General features: G+C 37.4%; 2 protein-coding genes across 4 annotated transcripts; one reads left to right on the top strand and one right to left on the bottom strand.

The window, feature by feature from the left end:
* The first annotated feature begins 251 nt into the window (after positions 1–251).
* On the top strand, positions 252–15,462 carry LOC129236845 (histone deacetylase 6). 3 transcript variants are annotated; one of them, XM_054871104.1, is made up of 12 exons: positions 268–484; positions 807–992; positions 1,050–1,180; positions 5,774–5,957; positions 6,028–6,164; positions 6,246–6,380; positions 6,444–7,144; positions 7,203–7,707; positions 7,770–7,965; positions 8,057–8,674; positions 8,828–8,915; positions 14,296–15,462. In XM_054871104.1, the coding sequence occupies exons 1-12, from the start codon at positions 470–472 to the stop codon at positions 14,664–14,666; spliced, it is 3,267 nt and encodes a 1,088-aa protein (XP_054727079.1). In that variant the 5' UTR covers positions 268–469; the 3' UTR covers positions 14,667–15,462. The 3 variants fall into 3 exon arrangements, with proteins under 3 accessions (XP_054727080.1, XP_054727081.1, XP_054727079.1); XM_054871105.1 differs by lacking the exon at positions 8,828–8,915 and having other exon boundaries at positions 252–484; positions 14,296–14,409; XM_054871106.1 differs by lacking the exon at positions 8,828–8,915 and having other exon boundaries at positions 255–484; positions 8,057–8,629; positions 14,296–14,409.
* An 8,708-nt stretch (positions 15,463–24,170) lies between these two features.
* LOC129237547 (p21-activated protein kinase-interacting protein 1-like) lies at positions 24,171–25,693 on the bottom strand. Its single transcript, XM_054872360.1, has 4 exons — positions 25,396–25,693; positions 24,831–25,340; positions 24,695–24,771; positions 24,171–24,624 (listed from the first exon to the last, which is right to left on the bottom strand). Exons 1-4 carry the CDS (start codon positions 25,600–25,602, stop codon positions 24,195–24,197), a joined length of 1,224 nt encoding a protein of 407 aa, XP_054728335.1. The 5' UTR covers positions 25,603–25,693; the 3' UTR covers positions 24,171–24,194.
* Between the last annotated feature and the right edge of the window lie 291 nt (positions 25,694–25,984).

The raw sequence follows: 25,984 nt of genomic DNA, 5'->3' as shown, positions 1-25,984 counted from the left end.
GTATTCCTTTGCTTCCACCCACTCCCCGATCTTATTTAAAATACCATACAAAGCTGGTCCACTCTGGCAAGCTTCTTAATTAATAGCGAGTGGGCTGTCCGCAACTTCGCTTGGGCGAATGTATTTTTCTATTTCAGATATCTTCGCCAAGTATTTAAGATGATTACAGTAAGCAGTTGCAACCGCATTATAAATTTTTCGATTTCAATCTAAAAAATGTCACCTTTCGAAGACACTAGGGTGTTACCAGATGATTGTATTTATTGCGCGGTAATTGGTTACTGAAATTTTTAAACAACTCAATAGTGGACGGATCTACTGGAGCAAAAGTAGAAGAACAAATCTATTTGAATGCGTAATGACTACGCTAGGAACATCCCATCAACAAGCAAACTAGTCTGCGACAACCATAGTGTATACTGCTACAACAACAACAACAACGACAGTCATAGATGCTCAATTCAATGCAATGGACTTATTGACTGTTGAGTATAAAATTCATGCTACAAAAAAAAAAAAATTATCCAGTCTCATTGTGGTTGACACCCACACGTGGGCGTTTGCCCTTATTTGGCTTATTTGAAAAACCGGAAATCGTAGTATTCATTGACATTGCAATGATGAAGTGTTGCAGAGCGCAGTCTGTTAGATCACGGCATCAAAACCACACGCATTGTTTTAAATATTGAATTTCTTTACGCATTTTAATTGTGTCCTAGGTTTCGGATAAGACTGTAAATTTTCAAAATAAAATATTTTCTTTATATACTAATTACAGCTGCTCTTTTCTTCTATACCGCCTGCAGAGCTCTCCTATTGTTACTCGTCGTGGGGCGCAAAAAGCTAAAATACAAACTCGTGCAATGGTTAAGTCTGCAGTCGCAGCAAGCAAGCCGAGCGCAGCGTTAGTCGAAGCTAAACGCAAAGCAAAATTACTCAAAATGCAAGAACAAAGCCAACAAGATCAAGTTGTGAAAGATATATTTCAAAATGTAAGCTACTATTGGGATTTGATTTCATTTTAGCTAAGATGCATATACTTTTTTTAGGCGGTCAGCGCAAAAACAATTATTAAAAAACCTACTGGCATAGTATACGATGAATCTATGGCGCAGCACCGTTGCCTTTGGGATGAAAATCACCCTGAGAGGCCAGAACGCTTCACCCGAGTGTTGGAGAGGTAAGTTTGTCGTCATTATAACATATTTTAGGGTGGAATACTCTGAAAGAAGAGGTGAAGGAAGAGGTATTCACTTAATAAAATATACCAAAATGTGTGTATTACTAAGCAGAAAAATGCCTGCTTTTATATGTACATATATGTATATGTACATTAGGATGGTCCAAAAAAAATTTTTATTAAGGGGTTAGTGGTAGTTAGAGACCCAAAAAATTATGATTTTCAATATTTTTTTTTGCTAGTCAATTGCTTTATTTTACAAAAATAAAAACATAGTATTAATACATCATGTCTCAACTTGACTTTCGAAAAGTTTAAAAAAAAAAATTTGATAATTGTAAAAGTTATCGCTGTTTGTGTGGAGCTCCTTTCTCCTGAAGTCCCTTTTGGTGATCATCACAAGTCTTTGGAGATTCACCTAAATCCAATCAGAGAAATTAGTTTTATTTATAGATAATATTGTGCCTGATCGAAGCTTTTTTTCAAACTTAACAATATGGGGACCTCAGAAAATATTTTCCAGATTTTCAAGAAAAAAACTGACAATTAATTGTTAAAAAAAAAATCGACATTTTTGAAGAAAAAAAATTCTTGGATCAGGCATGAGTTTTTTATGTTTTTCAAAAGCAGTATACATTTTATTGAAATCTACCAAGCGGTTTTTAAGTTACTGTGGTCACTAGTTCAAAAAACATAGTTTTGAGAAAAGCGCATTTAAAATTTGGCAGCTGCTGCTAGCTACTTGTCCTCGAACGCTCTGGAGCGCCCAGCGCCCTTTGTTAATTGTTGAATAACTCGAAAAGTATTCGTCAGATTCACTTCAAACTTTCACACAATATTTTGATAAAAAATGCAACAACAAACATCCAATTTTTTTTAAATTCTGACTACCCTTAACGCCTTAAGGCAATCCCCTAAATTTGTTCTAACTGTTCAAAATAAGAGAGGCGCGACAATTATCAAGTTTTAACTACTTTTTTGTTTACATTCTTTTTGTCTCTTTATAAGAGTAAAATGTATTCTACCACAAAACCCAATAAAGCTCCAAACTTTGAACAAAACTCACTAAAGTTTAACAAATTTCCAGACAAAAATTTACATCAAAATTTTGTCAAAAATCAAAGAGAATTTTCAGCCACTTGAACCACTCGAAAAAATTATAAGACCAACTCAATTTTTTATATTTTTATCATCAGTTTAGTGCTAACAATCTGTATTTTTAATATTTAAACCTTGAATGATAAATGTTAAAAAAAATACCCGGCACACATTTCACGAAACTTAAATTAATTATTAAGAAAAGTAAAATCTACAGCACGAAAAAAGTATAGGGCCAATATTATTTAGAACAAAAAAATAATTTGCAGCTTAGTTGCTGTTGTTGTTGTAACAGCATAAACATTTCCCATACATATACGGGGAATGCGGCTGAAGTGAAGTCCTTGGCTGAGTATAAGTCTTGGTCGTTCCGGTTACGTAGAACCGAGTGTCTTGGGGAATATTTGGGGCTTAGTAATTTGTGTTGGATCCTTTGTTTGATTATAACTTCTTGAAGTCGTCGAGGCAGCGCTTTGATTAAGTTTTTTATAATATTTGGATAAATGTATAATCATTTGACGTTGATCCCACTTCTAAGGGCTTTAGCGCTTTCAAACTGTCTTCCATTTTTGAAAACCGATTGAAACAGGTATTGCCCACACATTTTCGATTGCGTTAAGGCCAGGGCTGCAGGCAAGCCATTCCAAAGTTGGTATTTTTTTCACTGTCAAAAACTCTTTTGCGGCAATGGACGCATGAACGGCTGCGTTTCCATGCTGGAAAGTTCACTCCTCATCGAAATTATCATCAAAAAAAGTAATAAGGACTTCCTATAGCAATTCTATATATTTGAGACTATTAACTTCGTCGATATGAAACTTATATGTGTATTGCTTTTGACACTTACTCATTAACTTCAACGTAATAACGTAACGCTTTTAGACTACAAAAACTACAAAAGTGTAAACCCAGCATTTTTCTAGAAGTTCTGAATAAAGAATAGGACATTTTGATGTATTTTGTTTTTTTTTAATTTGTTAAATTTTTGTGACTTTTAATCTAAGTTTGGAGCTTTGAACTTTAGTTTTATAAAAACATACAAAAAATGTAATAGGAAAATAAAAAATGTCAAAATCAGGTAGTTCGTTGCTCAAAGTTACAGACATTTGTGATCGATCTCAATTAAACTTCCAAAAAAAAAAATGCATTTAAAAAGAAAAAAAATCTCTTTTTTGGGCTATACTAATGTACATATGTAAGTATGTACTTATGTATACCTGTGTGTGTATTAAACATTATCGGCGTCATAGTGTAAACTTGAGCGAAAATACTATGTAAGTTTTAAGTATTGAAAATAGAGATAAGCTCTTTAGTTTGAATTCGTTAAAAACAACTTTGATAAGCAACAGCAAGAAAAGTGGAAAATCTATTGACACATTTTGGTATCTCTTCACGGGAGCGAATAATAATCATGCATAGAGTTCGGATGTTAACCATCAGTGGAGTTAAGGATCAAGGTTGGTGCTAAAGCAGCGGTAATCTTCGATACTCTTTTTCCCTTCTCGCTTACAACCCCGACTACGACTAGCTGGTGGTACTTGTATTAAGCCTATCTAAAATAAAGAATTAAAAGGTGGGTGTTAAAGGGTTTCGACACATCAAAAAACAATTGATGCCAGACCGCTCTCATCGTGTCAGAATGCGTTATTTTGAGTTCACTATTGAGGTCCAAAAAATCAGTGGACTCTACAGCTCACCGGCATATCCTCAATAGGTATTAATCGATAGACAATGCCGATGTTAATAATACTAAATGCCGTCATCGGGACCATTCTACGCCCAGGGTATACATATGTAGAGCTCGTGAGGGCTTACACGACAGCTGATCTAAGTTATTCGGCAAGGATTGTGACTTTAGCAGCATTACTGGACAAATTTGTTAGTAATGTTTTATGCTATTACTACCATTCGGTAGTGCTCAGGTGCGAAACACCGATCGTGAATCACCGAATGTTATTGTAGAAAAAGTTGTTTCTAATAGCGGTCGTCTCTCGGTATCCAAGGGCACCCCACCCCAGCGAGTGTATTTCTGCTATGAAAAAGGCTCTTCACAAAAAATAACTGCCATTCGGAGTCGGCTTAAAACTGTAGGTGCCCCCACTTGTGGAGCAACATCAAGACGCACGGCACAAATAGGAGGAGGAGCTCGGCCAAACATCCAAAAAAAGAGCTGGAGATGCACCGACGAGATCCATGACAAAATGAATCGACAACAACTGGACCGAACAGTGTTTAGACAGACAATAAACGACATTCATCGGGAGACTCTTACCACCTTCTCAAGCTCCTGACCCCCGAGTGCCATAATCGGATTCCAACCACCATTCACAGCAGATGAAGAGCTCCAGGTACTCCGAATTGACCAAACAAATGTCCAGCATGTGAAGGCAACCCGCACGATACTAACCACCTCTTCACATGCCTTATCTAACACCCCTCTCCCTCTGGACATAACTTGTCGAAACAACAAGATTCCTGGGCCTAGCGTTAGATGAGTTAGACGAATACCACCGTGCACTAACATGCTGCTACAACAACAACAACAGCTGGAGATGCATTATCTAACGTTCCCAAGACAGTTGGTTTTACGTTATCGGAACGAACCGGATTTGCTTTATGTGACCCACGTGTTGTTGTTGTTGATGAAGTGGTTGAGTATTTCTAGCGCCGTTTTAGCACCGCTGTTCTCGTGTGATGTCTGTTTTTTTTTGTGTATAAGATCCATTTCGTGACATCCAAGTAAAGCAAACTTGTTATCTTTTCGTCTGAGATGTCATTAATTTGATGGGAGAAACATTTATACCGGAAGTGCGAAGTCTTACTCTAGCTAGGCCTGGACATTCGCATAAATGGTGAATAAGACTTTCTTTCACTCCCTCCGCCTGACAGCTTCTGCAGATGGGATTGAGAAGAAGGTTATGTCTGGCTGTATGATGCCCTACCTTCCAGTGACCTGTAAGGGTTGCTGAGATACGTGAGATGAGGCGTGTTAGTTTTTGTATCAGGTAAAGACTAGCTGGCACAAAATATATCTCTGCCAACCACCACTTCGTATGCACTCTTCAACCGACTCATTTAACTCCATTTCCCTTAACCTCGAGCATTCGTCTAGTAAATTTGTTAGATGTTAACGATGACGACACTTACCATTTGCATCACCTTAATAAAACTGCAGCTATAATAACCAAAATATCGACAGTGAATTTCTTGTAATGGGAAAATTCTACACCTCTAAATCTACTTCTCTACGGGTGTTAAAGGGTTTCGACTCAAATTAAACTTTGTGTGTTTGTTATTTTGTGAACTCAAGCCCGGTTTAGTAATAAAACAACAAATTAAATTATTGGTGTGTTCAGTTAAAATGAAAGCTGGGCATTGAAAATCTGTTGAAAATATGAAGTTTCGATTTAAAAATATATACATATTTTACCTTATAAAATCCAATATTATTATTAAATTCTAATTCAAATTTATTTATTTTCTAATAAAATTCAGGTGCAAGGAACTGCATCTCATAGAACAGTGCCAAAGAATTCCATCACGGCGTGCCACAAAGGATGAAATACTCCTGTTGCATAGCGTTGAGCACTATGATCTTCTTCAGCGCACTTCGGGCGTGCAAGACGAAGCAGCAATGGAAGACCTAAGCTCTAAATTCGATTCAATTTATATACATCCGGTTTGTATCGCAATAAGCAAAATATTATATTAAGTGCATATCGTAATTTTCTTTTGCGCTTTCATTTCAGTCCACATTTGAATTGTCTCTACTGGCGACAGGTTCCACCATAGACTTAATTGAAAACGTAATTTCCGGCAATGTGCAAAATGGTATGGCAATTATACGACCACCCGGCCATCACGCGATGAAAGCTGAATTCAATGGGTACTGTTCAATTGACTTACTTGTACTTGTAGTTTCGAAAGTATTCAACGCTCTGTGAATGTGTGTATGTATATTCCTCAGTTACTGTTTCTTCAACAATGTGGCCATTGCAACACAATATGCGATTGACATTTTGAAGTTAAGCAAAATAATGATTGTTGATTGGGACATACATCACGGACAAGGCACGCAACGCTTCTTCTACAATGATCCAAGGTGAGATGAGTTTGCTGTATTTTAATAGCATTTTACAAAATAATGGTTTGTTCGGCCTTTCAGGGTGCTTTATTTTTCAATACATCGTTTTGAACATGGCACCTTTTGGCCATATCTTAAAGAATCGGATTTTGATGCCATTGGCAATGGCAACGGCACAGGTTACAATTTTAATGTACCTTTGAATAAAACTAAAATGGGGAATGGAGACTATTTGGCAATTTTCCAACAGTTGCTTATACCCGTTGCAGTTGAATATCAACCAGAGTTGATTATTATATCGGCCGGCTATGATGCTGCTTTAGGCTGTCCCGAAGGCGAAATGGAAGTCACACCCGCATTCTATGCACATTTGCTGAATTCGCTTATGAAGTTGGCACAATCACGTGTTGCCGTCATATTGGAAGGTGGTTACTGCCTCGATTCCTTATCGGAGGGTGCGGCACTCACCCTGCGCACCTTGCTAGGCGGTACATGCCCAGCGCTGGTAGAGAAATTGGAGCCGCCAGGCGAAGTCATACAGGACACAATACTCAATTGCATTTATGCTCACCGTCCTTACTGGCGGTGCCTGCAAATCCAACCAATATACACCATGGAGGAGCTAAATAACGTAAATCCACAACCAAAATTGCATAAAGTTAGTCGACTATTTATCGGCGGTGAACCGCTGCCCGAACGTTTCCCCACTAGAGGCACGGCACCGGTTATGCTACCCGAAGTTGTGGCACAGAACGAGAAACGTTTGAAATTCCTAAAACATGGTAAAATAAGCTAACTAATAAATATGTAGTTTATTTAATTTTAATTTAATTTATTTAGAAACCAAACTATTGACGCCGCACGTACGCGTTTGCTATGTTTACGACGATATTATGCTGCAGCATAGCAACACCTTTGAGGATGGCCATCCAGAGCAACCTGCGCGCATTAAACGCATCTATGAAATGCACATAGACTACAAACTCACCGAACGTATGAAACAGCTGTCCCCGCGTGCAGCAACAACCGATGAGATTTGCTTGGCGCATACGCGTGCACATGTCAATTTCATACGCCGCATAAGCGACAAGGATGAGCTGCAGAGAATGGGTGAGAAATATAATTCTGTCTATTTTCATCCGAAGACCTTCGATTGTGCCACCTTGGCAGCGGGCTCAGTGCTGCAAGTGGTGGACAAAGTGCTGAGTGGTGAGGCGCGCAGCGGTGTGTGCATAGTGCGTCCACCTGGCCACCATGCTGAGTCCGATGTGCCACATGGCTTCTGTATATTCAATAATGTTGCAATTGCCGCGCAGTATGCCATACGTGACCACGGCCTTAAAAGGTAACAAAGAAAAATCGCCTAATTATGGTATTTGTTTCATCAATTTCATCTATCTATTCTAGAGTGTTAATTGTGGATTGGGATGTGCATCATGGCAATGGTACGCAGCACATTTTCGAATCGCAGTCGAATGTACTCTATATTAGTATGCATCGCTACGACAACGGCACCTTTTTCCCCAAAAGCAAAGACGCTGATTTCGATGTGGTTGGTAAAGGCGCCGGTGTGGGTTTTAATGTGAATATACCGTGGAATAAAGTAAGTTCAAATTACATATTGCATAAATATCTAATACGACAACTGATACAGAAATGTATTTAACTTTTATAAAAAACAACAACAAAATTAGAAAGGCATGGGCGATATGGAATATGTGATGGCTTTCCAACAACTCGTAATGCCAATTGCATATGAATTTGATCCGGAATTGGTGCTTGTATCGGCTGGCTTCGATGCCGCTATCGGCGATCCACTCGGCGGCTGTAAGGTAACCCCCGAAGCGTACGGCCTTTTCACGCACTGGCTTTCTGGCTTAGCCGGCGGCCGTATAATTTTATGCTTAGAAGGCGGCTACAATGTAAATTCCATTTCCTACTCTATGACAATGTGCAGCAAATCACTGTTGGGTGATCCGATTCCACCCATACAAGTTAATGGCAACACTGCACGCAATCTTAGCGCGGCATATACGAGCTGTGTGGAAACCATACAAAACTGCTTGAGTGTACAGCAACGTTATTGGAAGAGTTTGGTGTTCAACAAGCGGCTGCCGCAATTCGCTAGCGAAAATAACAATGAGGATTTTCTTTCTGCTACTATGCAAAATTTAGCTATCAAAACGGATGAGGAGAGATGCGTGATTGGCTGTGAAAATGCCGCCGATACAGAGGTGGCTTTGGAACCGAGCGGCAGTAAGCCGAAGGTAAAAGTTAAAACCCTAACAGAATTTCTCACCGAAAATCTAGAGGTAAATCATATATAAATATAGCACTGTGTGAGAGAACCAACAACTAACATTAACCTCTTTACTTTTCATGACTGCTCACGAAACCAAAAAAAAAAAAAACAAAAAAAAAAAACGAACAAACATTTACAAAAATCAAATTAAATTAATCATCAGGCTTTACAAAATAATGAAATGTTCGCCGTTGTTCCATTAAAAACATGCCCTCATTTAAAACAGTTGCGTCCTGAGGAGGCGCCGAAAAGTAAGCAGCGTGTCTTTTGTTTTGTTTGAAATCATTATTTCAGTGTCGTGTTCTAGAACTTGTAGGTTTGTTTCAAAATTTTACTCTTGTTGCTTTATTTTTGGCTTAAAAATTTTTGATTTTTCGCTTTTGCTTTTTTCGCTTATTGCGCAGGTGCGCAATGCTGAGTTTACGAATTCTATGAAATATTGTTAAAAATTGTGCATTTAAATATTTTTTCATACATTAATACACACATTTGTACATAAACTCGTTTGTTTGAAGAAATGAAAAACCGTTATTTAAAATTTTCATATATTTTTTAAGTTTATTTAATTCGAGCTGTAATTTTCTTAACCCTCCGTTGGACACCTTTTTTAAAACTTGCGGTTGGGCACTGGGGTCTGGCCTCTTTTTGTCCTGTTCGAGGATCCTTTTTAAAAGGTTATATCGATAAATCGATAGAAAATTAAATTCTAGGAAGCTATCTGGAAGCTCAAGTCGTTAGCTACAATAGAAATATGTTAATTTCACGTCCAAAGTCGAAAAAGCCAGACTTGGGTGACCAACGGAGGGTTAAACTTGACGACATTCAAAATGTTTGTATAGCTCAAAGAACTACATAAGTACAGTTTGATATGCATGCTCATGGAAAAATATAACAATAAGCACATTCCACAATTACTTAGCGTATTTTAAATTTGTTATCATTTACAATATTCGTTTATCACATAAAATATTAATTAACACATTGCAAAACATACAAACTACATTCCAAAGTAAAAAATGAGAGCAACAAAATGTTTCTCTGTTTTTGTTGTTCTAGCGTCATAAACATTACCCATACATGCACGGGAATGCTGCTGGAGTGGCAGTCCGTGGCTCGTTCCGGCAATGTAGAACCGACTGCCGTGGGAATGCTTCTCTCTAGCCAACCGGTTTGTTTAATTCAAAATAGTCCACCTTCGACTCACAAAAAGTCTTGTTTACTTAGGAGGGCGCCTTGTACACTATCCTGCAAATAGAAACCTAAATATGGCTCCAAATATAATGAGTGAAAGGTTCCCAGAAAGAAAATGCTGGGCCAAATTAAGTAGCCTTATTAACACATTGTGTGCCACGCCGCCAACACCTAATGCTTCCTGGGACGCCAGGTCGTACGGCAGGGAGTGTTGAACATTATACCTGTGCGTGCGTTTTCGTGCAACATGCATTTTTTTATGTTTATTTTTTTATGATGCTGAATTTATCTGTTTCAGTTGCGTCATACAGGGCCACTTTGTATAAAAACAGGCGACACAAAAAGAGTTATACACATATAATCTGAAATAAGCAACAATGTAGATTGGGGATGGCTCAGAAATCAATATATTAGTTTGGGGGAAAAGAAATCCATTATTTTCTCGTAAACTATCGATCAAACAATTTAAAGTTTATGCTCGTTGTCAAGGTGACATTTCACACTAAAAAAATTCGTTTGCTGTTTTTTGTTTGTTCCATTCAGTTATGAGTTACAGGAAATGACTTACAAAGGAAGTCAACAAGGAGAAAATTCGGAACATTTTACAGTTTTTCTTTAATAAAGGCGGAAATGCAAGCCAGGCCATTGAAATTGTGAATGGTGTTTTTGGTGCCGTTACTGTAACCGCTAATTATGTGCAATTTTGGTTACATCGATTCCGTTCAGGCATTTTTGTGTTAAAGAAAATGGCGATAATGTCGAAAATATGCATAAAACCACAGAAATAATCGAAGTTGTCCGGCATGTGAGTAGTCATACCATCGCACAGTGGTCCGGCGGCCGGACAAAATTCAATTTTTCAACATTTTTGAAATAAAAATATGATAATGCAGATGTTTTCCTAAATATTCAAGGTAGATTTCCTGAAAATATTACTTAATTTAAAAAATTTTTCGTTGTAGTTTTTTGACTTTAAACATGAAATTGTATGCAAATCGTACTTCATACAAGAGTTTCATTTTCATGTCTGCAAATAAATATTATCATTTGATTGTTAACCAAATATTGAAAAAAAAGATAATAGAATATATTAACGGAAACAGTAATAATTCCCTTAAGTTGTGGTACAAAATCCAATTTTTTTTTTTTGAAATTTCAAAATTTTTCGAAATTTTTTTTTTTAAAGATCATTTTTTCGAGTGGTCCACACCGATCCACTTGAACTCAACATTAGTGATGTAGCCACATATTTCAGCTATGATCTCAAACTGAAACCTGTTGCGCAAAGTTGCGCAAATTAAAAATAATGTAGCTTTTGTGCATTTACCCACAGGCAAAACGTTACATATGGCTTATGCAATTTTATGTAAAAGACAGAAAAAGACATCACAAACCCCATCAGCATTAAGAGACAACTAAAAAAACAATGACAGATTTATTAAATGCTTTGCTTTGTTCATCAGATGTAGTTATAATTACAAAAACTAAGGTTCCGAAAAACAAGCCAAAACCATTTTCAAAAATTTGAAAAATGATCCAGCCTCAGAAAACAGCTCATCAGAAACCGAGTATTCTGAATCATAAAAAAAAATTAAAAATGAAAAACAAAAAAACAACTAAATATCCAAAAAAAATTTAAAAACTAAAACAAAAAAAAAAATTTTAAATTAAAAATAAAAAAAAATTAAAAATTAAAAATAAAAAAAAATTTAAAAATTAAAAAAATAAAAAATAAAAAAAATCTAAAACCAAAAAAAAAATGAGGAGAGAATCACCTTACCGTAAACCTCCACGTGGTACTCTCTGGGGTCGTGAAAAATGTAAAAATGAACTCATCAGCTAATTACGGAAGTAACAATGTATTTATAGTATTCAATGAATTTAAAATTTGCTAAAACTAAGGTCAGGTTCGTCATCACTGATCCTTAAAACCCCTAAATATATGTTTTCAGCTTAATTAAATGAGTTTTTGAATTTTGTCCGCCAATGCCTTCTGGTCGGACCACTGTGCATCGCCCAGGAGCTAAAGATCGACCATGAAACTGTTCTGAACCATTTGTTTAAAAATTTTACGTAAAAATAATGGATTTCTTTCCCACCAAACTAATATACTACTTTCACACTGCTTTCTAACTTAAAAAACCTGCTTGGTCTCCGGTGAAGATTTTCGTCAAGTTCGCTTACCACTCAATTTATTTAAATGTCTCAGCTGTGGTAGGTTTCCTTTTGTAATCAATCAGAAATTGTGCAATAAATTTAAACTTAGCAGTGAGCACTGCCTGAAATAACATTTTTGATTTGCGCTTCCCGAAATAAGACGCTGGAGTAAAATATGAACAAACATTTATTGGAAAATATATATTAATATGAAAACCATTCACATCGATGGTCGTTTGCGCCATTAAATACCATAAGGGATTTGGTTTTTATTCGTTACTTTTTTCCTTTTGAAGCAAATAAAATCGCACGACAGTCGGCTCTAAGGAACCGGGGCGATCCGGATTTATATCGGGCCAAGGACTGTCACTTCAGCAGCATTCCCCGTATATGTATGGGTAATTTTTATACTGCTACAACAACAACAACAACGTTTTCAGACATAACATAATACAGGGTGATTTATTAGTGTTTGGAATTAGATATAATATAAAGCAGCTTCAAATAAAAGCCGCATGTATTCCTTCAATGAATATTTTTAAACTTCAGAACCTTGTCATTAAGCATGGAACACAAGCAGTCCATCTATCAAAGGACTTTCATGGCTGGGTTAACAGAAAGAAGCATATTCTGTCAACTTGGTTTTTTTTTAACGAAGTCAAATCGTAGCTTTTAGTCGGCCAATTTACATCATCTTTTCGACTGATTATTCGATTTTCGAATGTCTTTGATATTTCCCAACTTTGTTCAAACAAAAAGCGAAATGCAAATGTCCAACCATAAACTAAATTTCTGTCTTATCAGGGCTACTTTTTTAGCCGGTAAATTGTAAAAAATGTAATAAAAATGCCTTAGCCCAAATTCCAAAAGCTATATGGACCACCCTGTATAATTCTGATTTAAGCTTTCATATCAACTTCTATTACTCATTCAAGGACGATAGAATACAAACTTGCGTCTTCTAAATTCGCTTTATCGCCAGGCTGCATGAATAAACAACAAAAGGAAGAGAAATGACTTGTTTGTGACGGGGAAGGGTAGGGGAGGAAACAATGGAAACACAAGAAATTATACGCACATACACACACTTTCTTGCCACGGACTCTTCCGCATAAAAACGCAAGAAAAAAATGCATTTGTATTAATTTGTGCTTTCACAATTTAACACGCGGCATATCGTTTTTATTAGTTTGTTTAGTTTAAGGGGTTATATAGAGTTAGAAGGCCGAAAAAAAGCCAATTTTCCAGATTTTTTTCTGAGAAAACTTTTAAATTTATTATCTAAAAATGTGTACACATATAATGTTATCTTTTAATTGTACTTGAAGACTTAGTATTAGTAAAAATATTTATTTGGAAAGGAGCTACACCTAATCTCCGGGAGCTCCTCTCAAAAAGGACGTTTTGCGGTGACCACTATATTTCTGAATTGGATCTCCTGAAATTAAAAACCAAACAGATTTCGTTAAAGTAATGTTAAATCTAGTAAATAATCGAAGGTATAAGCAAAATAATTTTTTTTTGTCAAAATGGCGGTTTCTCAAAAAAATAATCGTTTTTTTACCAAAATTTCGGCCTTAAATTGTTTTTAAAAAACTATATTATGGGTGAGAAAAAATCTTCGATTAATTACTAAAAAATACATTTAAGAAGCTCGTGTTAAAATTTGAGACTAATCGGTTTAGCCGTTTTCGAGTAATGATGGTCACCGACATGCAAACACCATTTTGAGAAAAAACATTCTGCCGCTCCGGGCTTGTACTTCAAGCACCCTCAAACGCATTTTCAAATATGCGTGTAACTTCGAAAATATTCACCGGAACGATATTAAATTTTCTGTGCGTATTCTTAAATATATGTACATTAAAAAAATAAAATAAAATCGGTTTTTTTGAAAATTCCAACTGTATACAAACCCTTAAATCTTACAAATCACAATATTACCGAGGCATTCACTGAATTTTCACCAACATGTAATTTCTCATCCTTTTGTTTGTTTAGTTCGCTTGTTTTGTACAGACAAGGAACCTGACGTCAGGCTTGTCAAAATCGCGAAAAATGAAGTAACTGTTTTGGGAAGTTGCCACCTTCAGTACTTAATTCGCCTTGCTACTCATCCTACCACTACTCATTCCAATGCATTTTTTAGCATGCACTGTAAATATTTCCTTTAATCTATTTCTTCCTTTTCCGTTGAATTAAATTCCTTTTGTAATAAGCAAAACAAATTTTTATAACGAATTATTTATTTATTTTCATTCTTCAATTCGCACACACTTTTAGTCATAGATAGCAATGCTCCATGCGAGAATTGCTTGTCAACGGTCGAGAACTGGATGTGTCTGAGCTGCTATCAAATACTCTGCGGTCGTTACGTCATGGAACACATGCTCCTGCACAGCATCGCAACATCACACCCGTTTGCGCTTAGCTTTAGTGATTTATCGGTTTGGTGTTATCCTTGCGAGGCATATGTCGACAATAGCAAATTACATACCTACAAAAATCTTCTGCACCGACATAAATTCGGCGAGGACATGGTGTGGTCGTATCCCGTTAGTAATTGTAACGACAACGTTGATGATGATGATGCGGATTATGATGGTGATTACGATGCAAATGCATTTAGCATTCAGCTTGAACCAAACAACTGACAATATCTTTTGCTGCTGTTGACGACAGTGCAAAATTATTTGTGTACGTCGTTTCCACCACTGAGACAAGTTTTCCATGTTATTGCTCAGTACCTTTGGCCGTTGATTTATCGCCTCTACATAAAATTATTGTATTACTTTATATCAAGTTGATGATTTATATATAATTTAATATAATTACAACAAATGTACACCCAAATGTGGCTGCATGTACACCTACATATACTTATTGACCAGACTTGAATGGATGATAAATTTTTGTTTAAAATTTATTTTTCACATGACTAACCAAAGACTTAAAACCAGAAATCAAAAATCAAATGTATAGAAGCCGGTTATAATATCTGTGGCATTTTGACAAAACAGTTTAGCTGATTTCAACAGCTTTCACTTAAGATAAAAAAAAAAATTTCGTAGGAAAATTTAAAATTAATTCTCAAACTAAGGCTATAATTGATTCAAAAGTTTCAAAATTTCATTGGAACCCCGCAAAGTGCCGAGTTGAGTTGAGCTGTTTTGTTAAAAGTCTACGGATATGTAAGTAAGTTGTTTTTGTGGATAGTATAAGAAGTCGGTAAGGATTTCGTGTCTCAAGTTTGTTGTTCTTTAGGGATACGAAAAATCTGAATATATACTTGCTAACATACCGATTTTATTGTTAACCATGCAACTAACTTTTTTGCAGTTATTTGCAGCTGCTGTTAAGAAATTGTAAGAAACTAAATGCTATACTGCACTAATAAAATGTAATATTTAATTTATATTGAAATAATTGAAATACAAATACATTTACGAATATTTGCCTAAAATAAATTGGCTAAGACAAATACTTACATACATACATAAATGTGTAGTTAAATAATATAAGTAATTCAAATTAAAATGACTGTTTTTACATATGTAGATATGTAAAAGACGAAGTTAAAATGACACAAAAATTAACGCAAATAAATATTAAAATATAGAAAAAACTATAATTGAGCGGTGACTTTTTCTTTAGACCATAATTAAGAATGGGCGATGTTATTTAAGGAAGCCACGTCTGTTATGCGAGAAAACTGCAGGAGTTTGGCAAATACACTAAGAGAAATAATAAAAATAAATATGGGACAAACCACCTTCATAAATTTCCTTCTAAAAAAGCTGCACAATATTATCTTGAAATGCCTTATAATGTACAGGTTCCGGCACTCGAAGTGTAATCAACTACAGACCGCTCGCAAAGCCGATGCATGGGTATCCGCTGTCAGTTAGTTGGCTAAATGACAGTCCTGAGTATTGTTTACAAGCGCGCGGAAGCTTTTTGCCGAGAGTAAACGCGAAAAAAGAAAATCAGTAATGGATTTCAAACGTAATAGTGTGATTGCATTATAATTGGCTGGAAAATCACAACCAACGATTGTTCGTGGGCACGAGCACCTTAAAGTAATAGGACTATGAATAAGTTCGTGCGGTTTTACAACAGATGGCGTAACTTGATTATTATTCCATCGATCCACATTTCCAAACATTCATTGGAGAGCTACTGTCGTAAGGCACAAACGTCAGTATAAGTTTTTTATTTGAAGCGTAAACAACAATATTTTTACCACACTTGAAAATGTCGAATTTCGTGCCAAATAATGTGTTTTTGCGGGGAATTTTTTAATATGAAGAAAAAAGCAGCCGAAAGTCATCGTATCTTGGTGGAAGTTTATGGTGAGCATGCTCTAGCTGAGCGAACGTGCCAGAAGTGGTTTGCACGCTTTAAAAGTGGTGATTTTGGCCGCGCCGCCAAAGTTCATGGATACCGAATTGGAGGAATTGCTCGATCAAGATCCGGCTCAAACGCAAGAAGAGGTTGCAAAAACTTTGGGAGTTGATCAATCAACCATTTCCAAACGTTTAAAAGCCATGGGAATGATCCGAAAGGTAGGCCATTGGGTGCCGTATGAATTGAAGCCAAGAGACGTTGAACGCCGTTTTATGGCATGCGAACAACTGCTTCAACGGCACAAAAGAAAGGGTTTTTTGCATCGAATTGTGACTGGCGATGAAAAGTGGGTCCATTACGACAATCCAAAACGTCGGGCAACGTATGGATACCCTGGCCATGCTTCAACATCGACGTTGGCGCAGAATATTCATGGCCTGAAGGTTATGCTGTGTATCTGGTGGGACCAGCTGGGTGTTGTGTATTATGAGCTACTGAAACCGAATGAAACGATTACGGGGGATGTCTACCGACGACAATTGATGCGTTTGAGCCGAGCACTGCGAGAAAAACGGCCGCAATACGCCGATAGACACGACAAAGTTATTTTGCAACATGACAATGCTCGGCCACATGTTGCACAAGTGGTCAAAACATACTTAGAAACGCTCAAATGGGATGTCCTACCCCACCCGCCGTATAGTCCAGACCTTGCGCCATCCGATTACTATCTCTTCCGATCGATGCAACATGGCCTGGCTGACCAGCACTTCCGTAATTACGATGAAGTCAAAAAATGGATCGATTCGTGGATTGCGGCAAAACCGACCGAATTTTTCACAAAGGGAATCCGTGAATTGCCAGAAAGATGGGAAAAAGTAGTAGTAAGCGATGGACAATACTTTGAATATTAAATTTGTAACCATTTTACGTCAATAAAGTTTCAAATTTCGAAAAAAAACCGCACGAACTTATTCATAGTCCTATTATATAAAGTTTTTGTTTATCGCACCATTATCGTCATGGAGTTGGTCATCAAAAGACTGCAACGTCATGTGAAATTGCGGCGTAGGTGGCATCAAACAAGATCACCTGTTGATAAAGCAGCTTTGAACAAAGCAGCGAAAGATCTCAGCCATAAAATTAAAGAATACAAAAATCAATCATTTGCAAACTACGCACAGCAATTAAATAATAAAAGAGACACAAACTACTCACTATGGAAATGCACCAAAAAGCTTAAACAGCCAGCTAACCATAATCCACCAATCAAAGTAGGCAATAATGGATGGGCGAAAACCAACATAGAAAAGGCGAACATATTTTCAGATTATCTAGCGAAAATCTTTACACCCAATAGCGACACATCACCAATACTAAATAATGATGGCATAGCCAATGATAATTATGGCGATATAGTACCCATAACTGAAGATGAGATGTGCGCCGAGATACAAAAGTTGAAATCGAAGAAATCTCCCGGGTTTGATTTAATAACTGCCGAAGTCCTCAAACAAGTTCCACGAAACATCATTACTAAGCTAACAAACATAATGAATGCTTGCTTTAAGCTGCAATACTTTCCAATCTATTGGAAAATAGCTGATGTCATCATGATTCTAAAACCAGGAAAGCCTCCAAACGATGTAGCATCATATCGTCCAATTTCACTGTTGCCCATCTTGTCAAAACTGTTGGAAAAATGTTTGATAAAGCGCCTGAGCAATATCATAGACAATAAACAAATAATACCAACACACCAATTTGGATTTCGCGCGCGCCACTCAACTATTGACCAAATTCACAGATTAACTCGTATCATCGAGAACACATTTGAAGAAAAAAATGTCTATTCGGCTGTATTTCTCGATGTCTCTAAAGCTTTCGATAAAGTATGTCATGCTGGCCTGCTGTGGAAAATAAAGAATGTATTGCCAACAAAATGTTTTAATATCCTAAAAACCTACCTGTCTGAGCGCTATTTTCGCGTCAGGTACGAAGATGAGTTCTCTGAACTGAAAGAGATAAAAGCTGGTGTGCCGCAAGGAAGTGTGCTTGGACCTCTTCTCTATCTACTTTTTACTCACGACTTGCCAAACAGCAGAAATTGCTTTATAGCAACATTTGCTGATGATACTGCAATATTAACCGTCGGAAAGACAGAAATAGAGTCTACTACACAACTGCAGCTTGCTATCAATAAAATATACAATTGGACAGATAAATGGCACATTAAACTGAACGAAACAAAGTCTGTACACATCAACTTTACAAACAAAAAGATCAACTACCTGCCAATATACATTAACAGCATTAAAGTACCATACTCTAATACAGCAAAGTATCTAGGTATGACGCTCGACACGAAACTTAGGTGGAGTGCGCACGTGAAAAAGAAAAGAGAAGAACTGGACCTAAAATTCCAAAATATGCATTGGCTAATGGGTAAGCAATCAGCGTTATCCGCACCCAACAAGATACTGCTTTACAAACAAATCCTCAAACCTGTCTGGACCTATGGGATTCAGCTATGGGGTTGCACCAGCTATAGTAACACAGCGCATATACAAAGATTTCAAACTAAGGCACTCAAGCATGCAGTTTGTGCTCCATGGTATATAAGGACGCAAGATCTAGAACGTGGCCTCAATATTGATTCGGTTACGGCAACCATAAAGAAATTTGCAAAGTCGCACGCAGAGCGACTAAGCAAGCATGTGAACAATGAAGCCTTGATTCTTAACGATAATACAAAATGGAAGCGAAGGCTCAAACGTAAAAAACCTCTAGATTTAAACTAATTAATAAATAAAAATCAGTTAAAAGTATGAATTGTATTTTGCTGAGGATTAACTCAAATTATTTGTTGTAACAAAACTCCACAAAAATTGCTCGTTAGTATATATATGAAATGTTATACTAGTTGCAATGAAAATACTAATAATACAAAAAAAAAAAAAAAAAAAAAAAAAAAAAAAAAAAAAAAAAAAAAAAAAAAAAAATGTTATACTGAAATGTTATACTAGTTGCAATGAAAATACTAATAATACAAAAAAAAAAAAAAAAAAAAAAAAAAAAAAAATGTGAAATTGTTCAAAAAGTGAAGAAGAGACTTGTGCGAAATCGCCGACAAAGTGCCAATCAAATGGCGAAAGAACCGAAAATATCTGACCGTAGCATCCGTCGCATACTGAAAATTGATCTCAAAGTCAAGCCTTACAAGATCCAAAAGGCGCATGATCTCACACCAAAACACATTGTGTTTTCTGACGAGAAAATTTTTCATATTGAGCAATTCGTAACTCGTAACTCCCAAAACGATAGGGTTTATTTGACCAACCGTTCATACGAGAATTTGAGTCATCGATTGGCCACTAGGAGGCAGCACCCGCCATAGTTAATGGTTTGGGCCGCTGTAACCGCAGATGGGCTCTCTACAATCGTTTTCATCGAGCCGGACGTCAAGGCAAATGCGAAATATTATATTATCGGGAAAGATATCTGTAGGTTTCTTTGAAGCCGTGGGCAGACAATCATTTCTGTGGCAGATCATGGACGTTTCAACAGGACTCGGAGCCGTCTCACAAAGCTCGAGTGAACCAAGAATGGCTTAGAAACAATGTTCCGAACTTCATAACGTCCACACAATGGCTCTCAAATTCATCAGACGCGAATCCGGTGGATATTCTCTTTGGGCCATTTTGGAGAGCAAGGTTCGAACTAAGAGATTCACCAGTCTCGAGGCACCGAAAAAAGCCATTGTTCGCGAATGGGGCAAAATACCTGTAAGTCACATTCGGGCAGCTCGCGGTTTGTTCCTGGACCGTCTCAAGGCCATAGTCAAGGCAAAAGGTGATCATATCGAGCAAAAGTAAATTGATTCTTGAGTTTGTATTATTTTCATACATTTTTTACTTTGAATTGAATAAAAGTAATTTTCCAAACTAAATTTATGACCTTTTTAATTGGTTACACTTCGAGTGCCGGACCCCGTATTTAGTTTTGCCATAAATTCTGTGACAAATTTTACAATGCATACGGCGAGAATAAATTCGCAGAAAAAAGTTCCGTTATAAATTATACTCAGTTTCGTGGAAAATTTCGGAGTGGGTAGCTAAGGAAATCGCATTGCAGTGATGGCATTCCAAAATTCCATGGGAGCTTTACGAATTGCTGAAAAAACTTAATATTTCGAGAATGTCAATAGTTTTTCCGACCGCCGTAGCCGAATGGGTTGGTGCGTGATTACCATTCGGAATTTACAGAGAGGTCGTTGGTTCGAATCTCGGTGAAAGCAAAATTAATAAAAACATTTTTCTAATAGCGGTCGCCGCTCGGCAGGCAATGGCAAACCTCCGAGTGTATTTCTGCCATGAAAAAGCTCCTCATAAAAATATCTGCCGTTCGGAGTCCGCTCCATTTGTGGAACAACATCAAGACGCACACCACAAATAGGAGGAGGAGCTCGGCCAAACACCTAACAGAGGTGTACGCGCCAATTATTTATTTATTTTTTAATAGTTTTTCCCAAACGTCTGAAGTGACAGACAGAAAAAAAGTAGTCGTCCCCGCGTGGTTCGAACTAGTGCAGCCATAAAAGTTGTTCAAGAAAGAGGTCGCAGAAATTCCCTTAGAGAGCAGAAAATAATAGCCAGGAAATTAATGTATCGACCAGGTCCAAGTCTAGACTAATTAGAGATGGATGGTCTCCCCATGGAAGCCTCCCGTTGCTCAACTGGTCATCTTTTGACAACGCACTGGAAGAAATTAGACTCCACAGATGCAAACAGCTTTTTCGGTGGCCAGTCAACGGCCATGTAAATATTCTCTTCACAAATGAGAAAATTTTCACTTCTGAAGAAGTTTTTAATAAGCAAAACGACAAAGTCTATGCTAAAACTTCTAAAGACGCAGCCTCCGTAATGGTTTTGTGGGGAGTGTCCTGTAAAGGTGTTACACTTCTTAATTTCTGCGAGAACAGCTTTACAATCGGATCAGAAGTGTATCAGGGGGATGTCTTAGAAGGTGTGGTGAAGCAGTTGAGCAGTACTCTCTTCAATGGAGCGCGTTGGATCTACCGGCAAGATTCCGCTCCAACCCATAAGGCGAAAACCACCCAGCAGTGGCTAAAAACAATATTCCTGGGTTCATAGCCGCAGATGATTGGCCGTCTAGAAGTCCAGATCTGAACCCATTGGACTACAGTTTCTGGTCGGAATTTGGAGAGCCTCAAAGAATTTTTGATTCGAGCAGCACCGTCAATATCCATGGAAAGCGTCCGCGCTGCCATAACTAAATGGCCTGATCGTTTGAAGGATTGTGTAAAAGCAAATGGTGACCATTTCGAATGAAAATTAAATTTTGTTTAAATATTTACATGATTAAATGAAACTAACTTTATTAAAAAAAGTAATATAATTTTATATCTATAAAGGACTTAACTTGTAACAGAACTTATGGCACGACTAAGTATGTAAATTTGTGTACGAGCTACCGGTAGCTTTAAATTATTTTGTCTCTTGCTTCAAGTCCCTTTACGTTTGAATGTTGCTTGAAATTTGCGTTCTTTGTAGGAAATATAGTAATTATATGGGACAAGTGCTTTCGTTAAGATTTTATGTCTTGTTGTGGCAAGTTTTGAACACATTTTACAATTTAAAAGATTCCTTGAGGAAAATTGAGTAGTTTCTTTTAGTAAATAAATACTTATCATTAAGGACACTATGCCAAGAGGAGCGCAGCTGTCCCCCGAGGAGCGGGCTAGTTTTCTATCGTATAAAGAATCGGGAGTATCAGTTCATAAAATCGCGCTAAAAGTAAATCGAAATAAATTTTCCATCCACAACTTTTTGAAAAATCCTAATGGATATGGAGAAATTATAAGAAACGGGCCAGAGCCCAAAAATTGACGACAGGTCTAACAGAGAGATAATAGAGCGATAAGTCGGTGGCTGTCACATTCCCATGGCTACGTTACCGGATTGACACGGGTTTTTGCCGCCCCAGTAAACTAGCATTATGAACCATACATCACGGTGACTGCGAATAAGAACATGAGCCCTAATCAAATTGGATGTGAAATATCTCTCAATGTTACGAAGAGAAGAATACAGCAAATTTTGAATGAAGATTCAGAAATACCAAAAAAAAAAAAATTGACTTGCTAAGCAGAAGCGTACACCACGCCATAAATCAGCTAGACTTGACTCCGCCGATAATCATAAGCTCTGGGACGATAAATGGGAATCCATCATTTTAAGCGATACAAAAAAATGTTTATCTCGATGGGCCTGGTGATTGTCAGAAATATTGGAGAGATATTTGCGAGCTACGACAAATGCATCACTCCCGAAACTTCCACGGTAGTTCTTTTATGATCTGGGGTATTTCAGCTACCGTGGTAAGACCAGAATTTGTTTTATTTTGCATAAGTTGAACGCAGAATAGTGTTTTTGAAATTTTGCCGAAGAATTACGCGGTCAATGATCCTATCCACAACGCTAAGCGTACATTAGAGTTTTTCACGTCGCAAAATATGCCTGTGTCGAAGTGGCAAGCAGTTAGTGTAGACCTAATTTAAATGGAGAAACTCTGGAGCATTCTTAGCGATTACGTTTATAAAGGAAGACCCGAATTAACCTTAAAGCTATTCAATAGGAATGAGAAAAAATCGTCCTTAGTGTACTTCAGTCACTCGTAAATTCGATGCAACGACGGCAATTAGTATTAACATTTTCTTGGGTTTAATTTTAGATTTGTCCCAAATATCTATTTCCTTTTGCGCCTTTGAAAATTATTATATTTTAACAATAAAAGGCTGGAATAAATCCTTTAACATGCTTCCGTTTGCTTTCTTTCCTTATTCCGAAAGGTAAAAAGACTTAATCTCTGATTATTTTGTTACAAAAAAAAAAAATGTTTGTTTAGTGTGTTTTTGTTCAGTTATAGCTATTTCGCTAAGTGTATCTTGCTAAACATGTCTTAACTCTCAATAGGTCGCTAAGGGAAAACTCTTCCACGGTCTACGCGAGGGATTTTCTATAGCAGGTGAAAATGTTGTAACTCCATCTGACACTTGCACCCTGAGCTAAAGAGCTGGTCATGTCTTGCCTCAGATGGGCGGGGTAGATAGTTATTTGAAACAAAGTTTAACTCGACCTCGTTTCTCTTGGAAGGTCCAATTCATCAGTGCCAATGCGGATGGACTCTTAGAAAAGTATCGCGACGGGTACGAGTATGTCCTGGCGACATAAGCAGACACTCATTGAATTTCCAGATCTCTCGGTATGTATGCTTCAAGGCCTGCCCACTCTACACTAGAACGGTTTGATAAATTACGAACCGTACTGACGCCGTGGCAAGAAAATGTGTGTATGTGCCCGTGAGGAGTTGCCTGATCTCCCATCGGGCGCGTCCCAGGTGGTGGATAGGCTGGCCCTGGCATCACACGAGTGGCCTTCCCTGATGGGTTAGGTTCAACACTCTTGTGATGACTCAAAGTTGGCATACAATCAGGGTGCCATCCGCGAAACAAACTGTATATGTGCGTATAATTTCTTGTGTTTCTATTGCTTTCACCTACTCTTCCTCTTCACAAACAAGTAATTCCCCTTCCTTTTGTTTGTTTATTCATGGAGCCTGGCGATACATCGGATTTGGAATACGCAAGCTTGTATTCCATCACCTTTGTCTTGATATGAAGAATGTACCAACTTAACAAAAACAAAAAACACACCCTCTCTTATCGAACCTTATTGAAAAAGCTAGTATATATAAGTTCGGCCGGTCGGTGCATACCGATTGCATTCCACATATTTTTTTTTAATTGTAATATATTATTTATTTTTATTTCTTTGCTTTTTGTGCAACACTTCTTTTTGTTTTAGTTTTTTCTTTTCTTGTTTAGGTTTTTTCTCTTCCACATTATTCGCTTTACGTTTTCGTGATTTCTGTTCATCCTTACTACAACCAGGTTCTGACGAATTTGAATCATTATCGCTGCTTTCGTTATTCTCTTCGCCATTTTTATCATCCTCGTACTCAATAGTTACAACGCCTCGTGCTGGTGGCTTTTCTTTTTTTATAGACGCTGAAGTTGTTTTCTTAGTATCATCGTCTGAAATGTTTTTCAATGCATAGCTATCTTCGAACTGCGTTAAGTCCAATATGCTAAGGCAAGTTGGCCGGCAGCCTATGTTGGTTTTACATAGTAGAGTCAATTTCTTCTGATCTACATTCACTTTCCAAGCCTTCATTTCACCTGAGCTGAAAAAGTATGAATTTAATAATAAAATTGCTTTCTACAATAAGTTTAATTTTTTTTTCGCATACCAACCTCGAGACTGTGATTAAAGTACCCTTATGGAAAGCCATAGCTTTAACCCTTGTGCTGTGCGCTTCGCTCAAATTTTCCTGCCAGAGAAAGAAATGGAAATCTTCATTTTTACATTTTACGTTTTGAAATATATTACCTCTTGTTCAGCTTCTGAGGGATCAAGCCACAGTATTTTACCATTTTCCAAGCCAATTAAACATATATCATCTGCCACCCAACAGACAGATATGGGCTTCTCTTGTGTCTTTTGACTTAGTAAAACATCTGCCGTTTTTATTGACCAAATCTCAGCAGTACGTGGCCCACACAATGTAAAATAGTTCCCAGTCGGTGACCAAGTAAGGCAATCTGGTTGTGCTCCTAAAGTGCTGCGACTTTTCAAATTCGTTCTATATGCTACTCGACCTTTCACCAAATTCCACGTGCACAATACACGATCGGCGCCAAGTGACAATGCCAGCTTGCCACTAGGATGACAACTAATCTGATAAACTCCTGATCCTTTATGCGCCTTCCAATTACCTTCTGTCGCCCAAGTGTTTAGGCGTGTTGCAACCATGCGCCCATCGTCGCCGCCTGATAAAAGATGAGAGCTATCCGGCGTGAATGCCAAGGTATTGACAGTGCCTTCGTGCGACAAAATGATCTAAAAAGGAACAGCTATTAAGAAAAGAGCATATTAAAGTGTTACACATGCTTACATTTGTTTGTTTGCGAGAACGCATGTCGTATAAGAAGATCCGATCATCCGTGGCGCCAGTAGCCACAAAATGCTGATGAACGGCCACGCATTTCAAAGGACCCGCATGCGATTTGTCTGCAAACGATTGTACAAAACTGGTTTCATCATTTGGTGTAAGTTTATAGCCGAGAAGGAATTCCTCGTACGTTCCAACAATCACTTCCATAATATGCAGAATTCTTAATGTTTTCGTTTTTTTTACACTGGTTGACAATTGACTTGCACGTGGGGAATGTCATGAAAAACGAGACATGCTGAAGATGAGACCACTGTTTCGATGTTTGAAGTCGGCTTCACGATTATCGATAAAACACATACGATAATCGTAACATTTAAAGAGCGTAAATATTAAATAATGGCGTACATATGGCAATGGGGTGAATGCTTATATTTCAATAGGCCTCATCTATTCTCCAGTTCCCCACTTGTTTAACTTAACAAAAAATTTGCATGCGAAAGCAACAACAATGGTAAAAACGAAAAGCATTCGCCGCTAGCGAGTATGGCTGTATCTCATTAGAGTGGTATAACTCACAGACACATGTAAT

This window comes from Anastrepha obliqua, chromosome 2 (assembly GCF_027943255.1).
Source record: "Anastrepha obliqua isolate idAnaObli1 chromosome 2, idAnaObli1_1.0, whole genome shotgun sequence".
Lineage (NCBI taxonomy): Eukaryota > Metazoa > Arthropoda > Insecta > Diptera > Tephritidae > Anastrepha > Anastrepha obliqua.
This window is presented reverse-complemented; position numbering and strand designations above follow the sequence as displayed.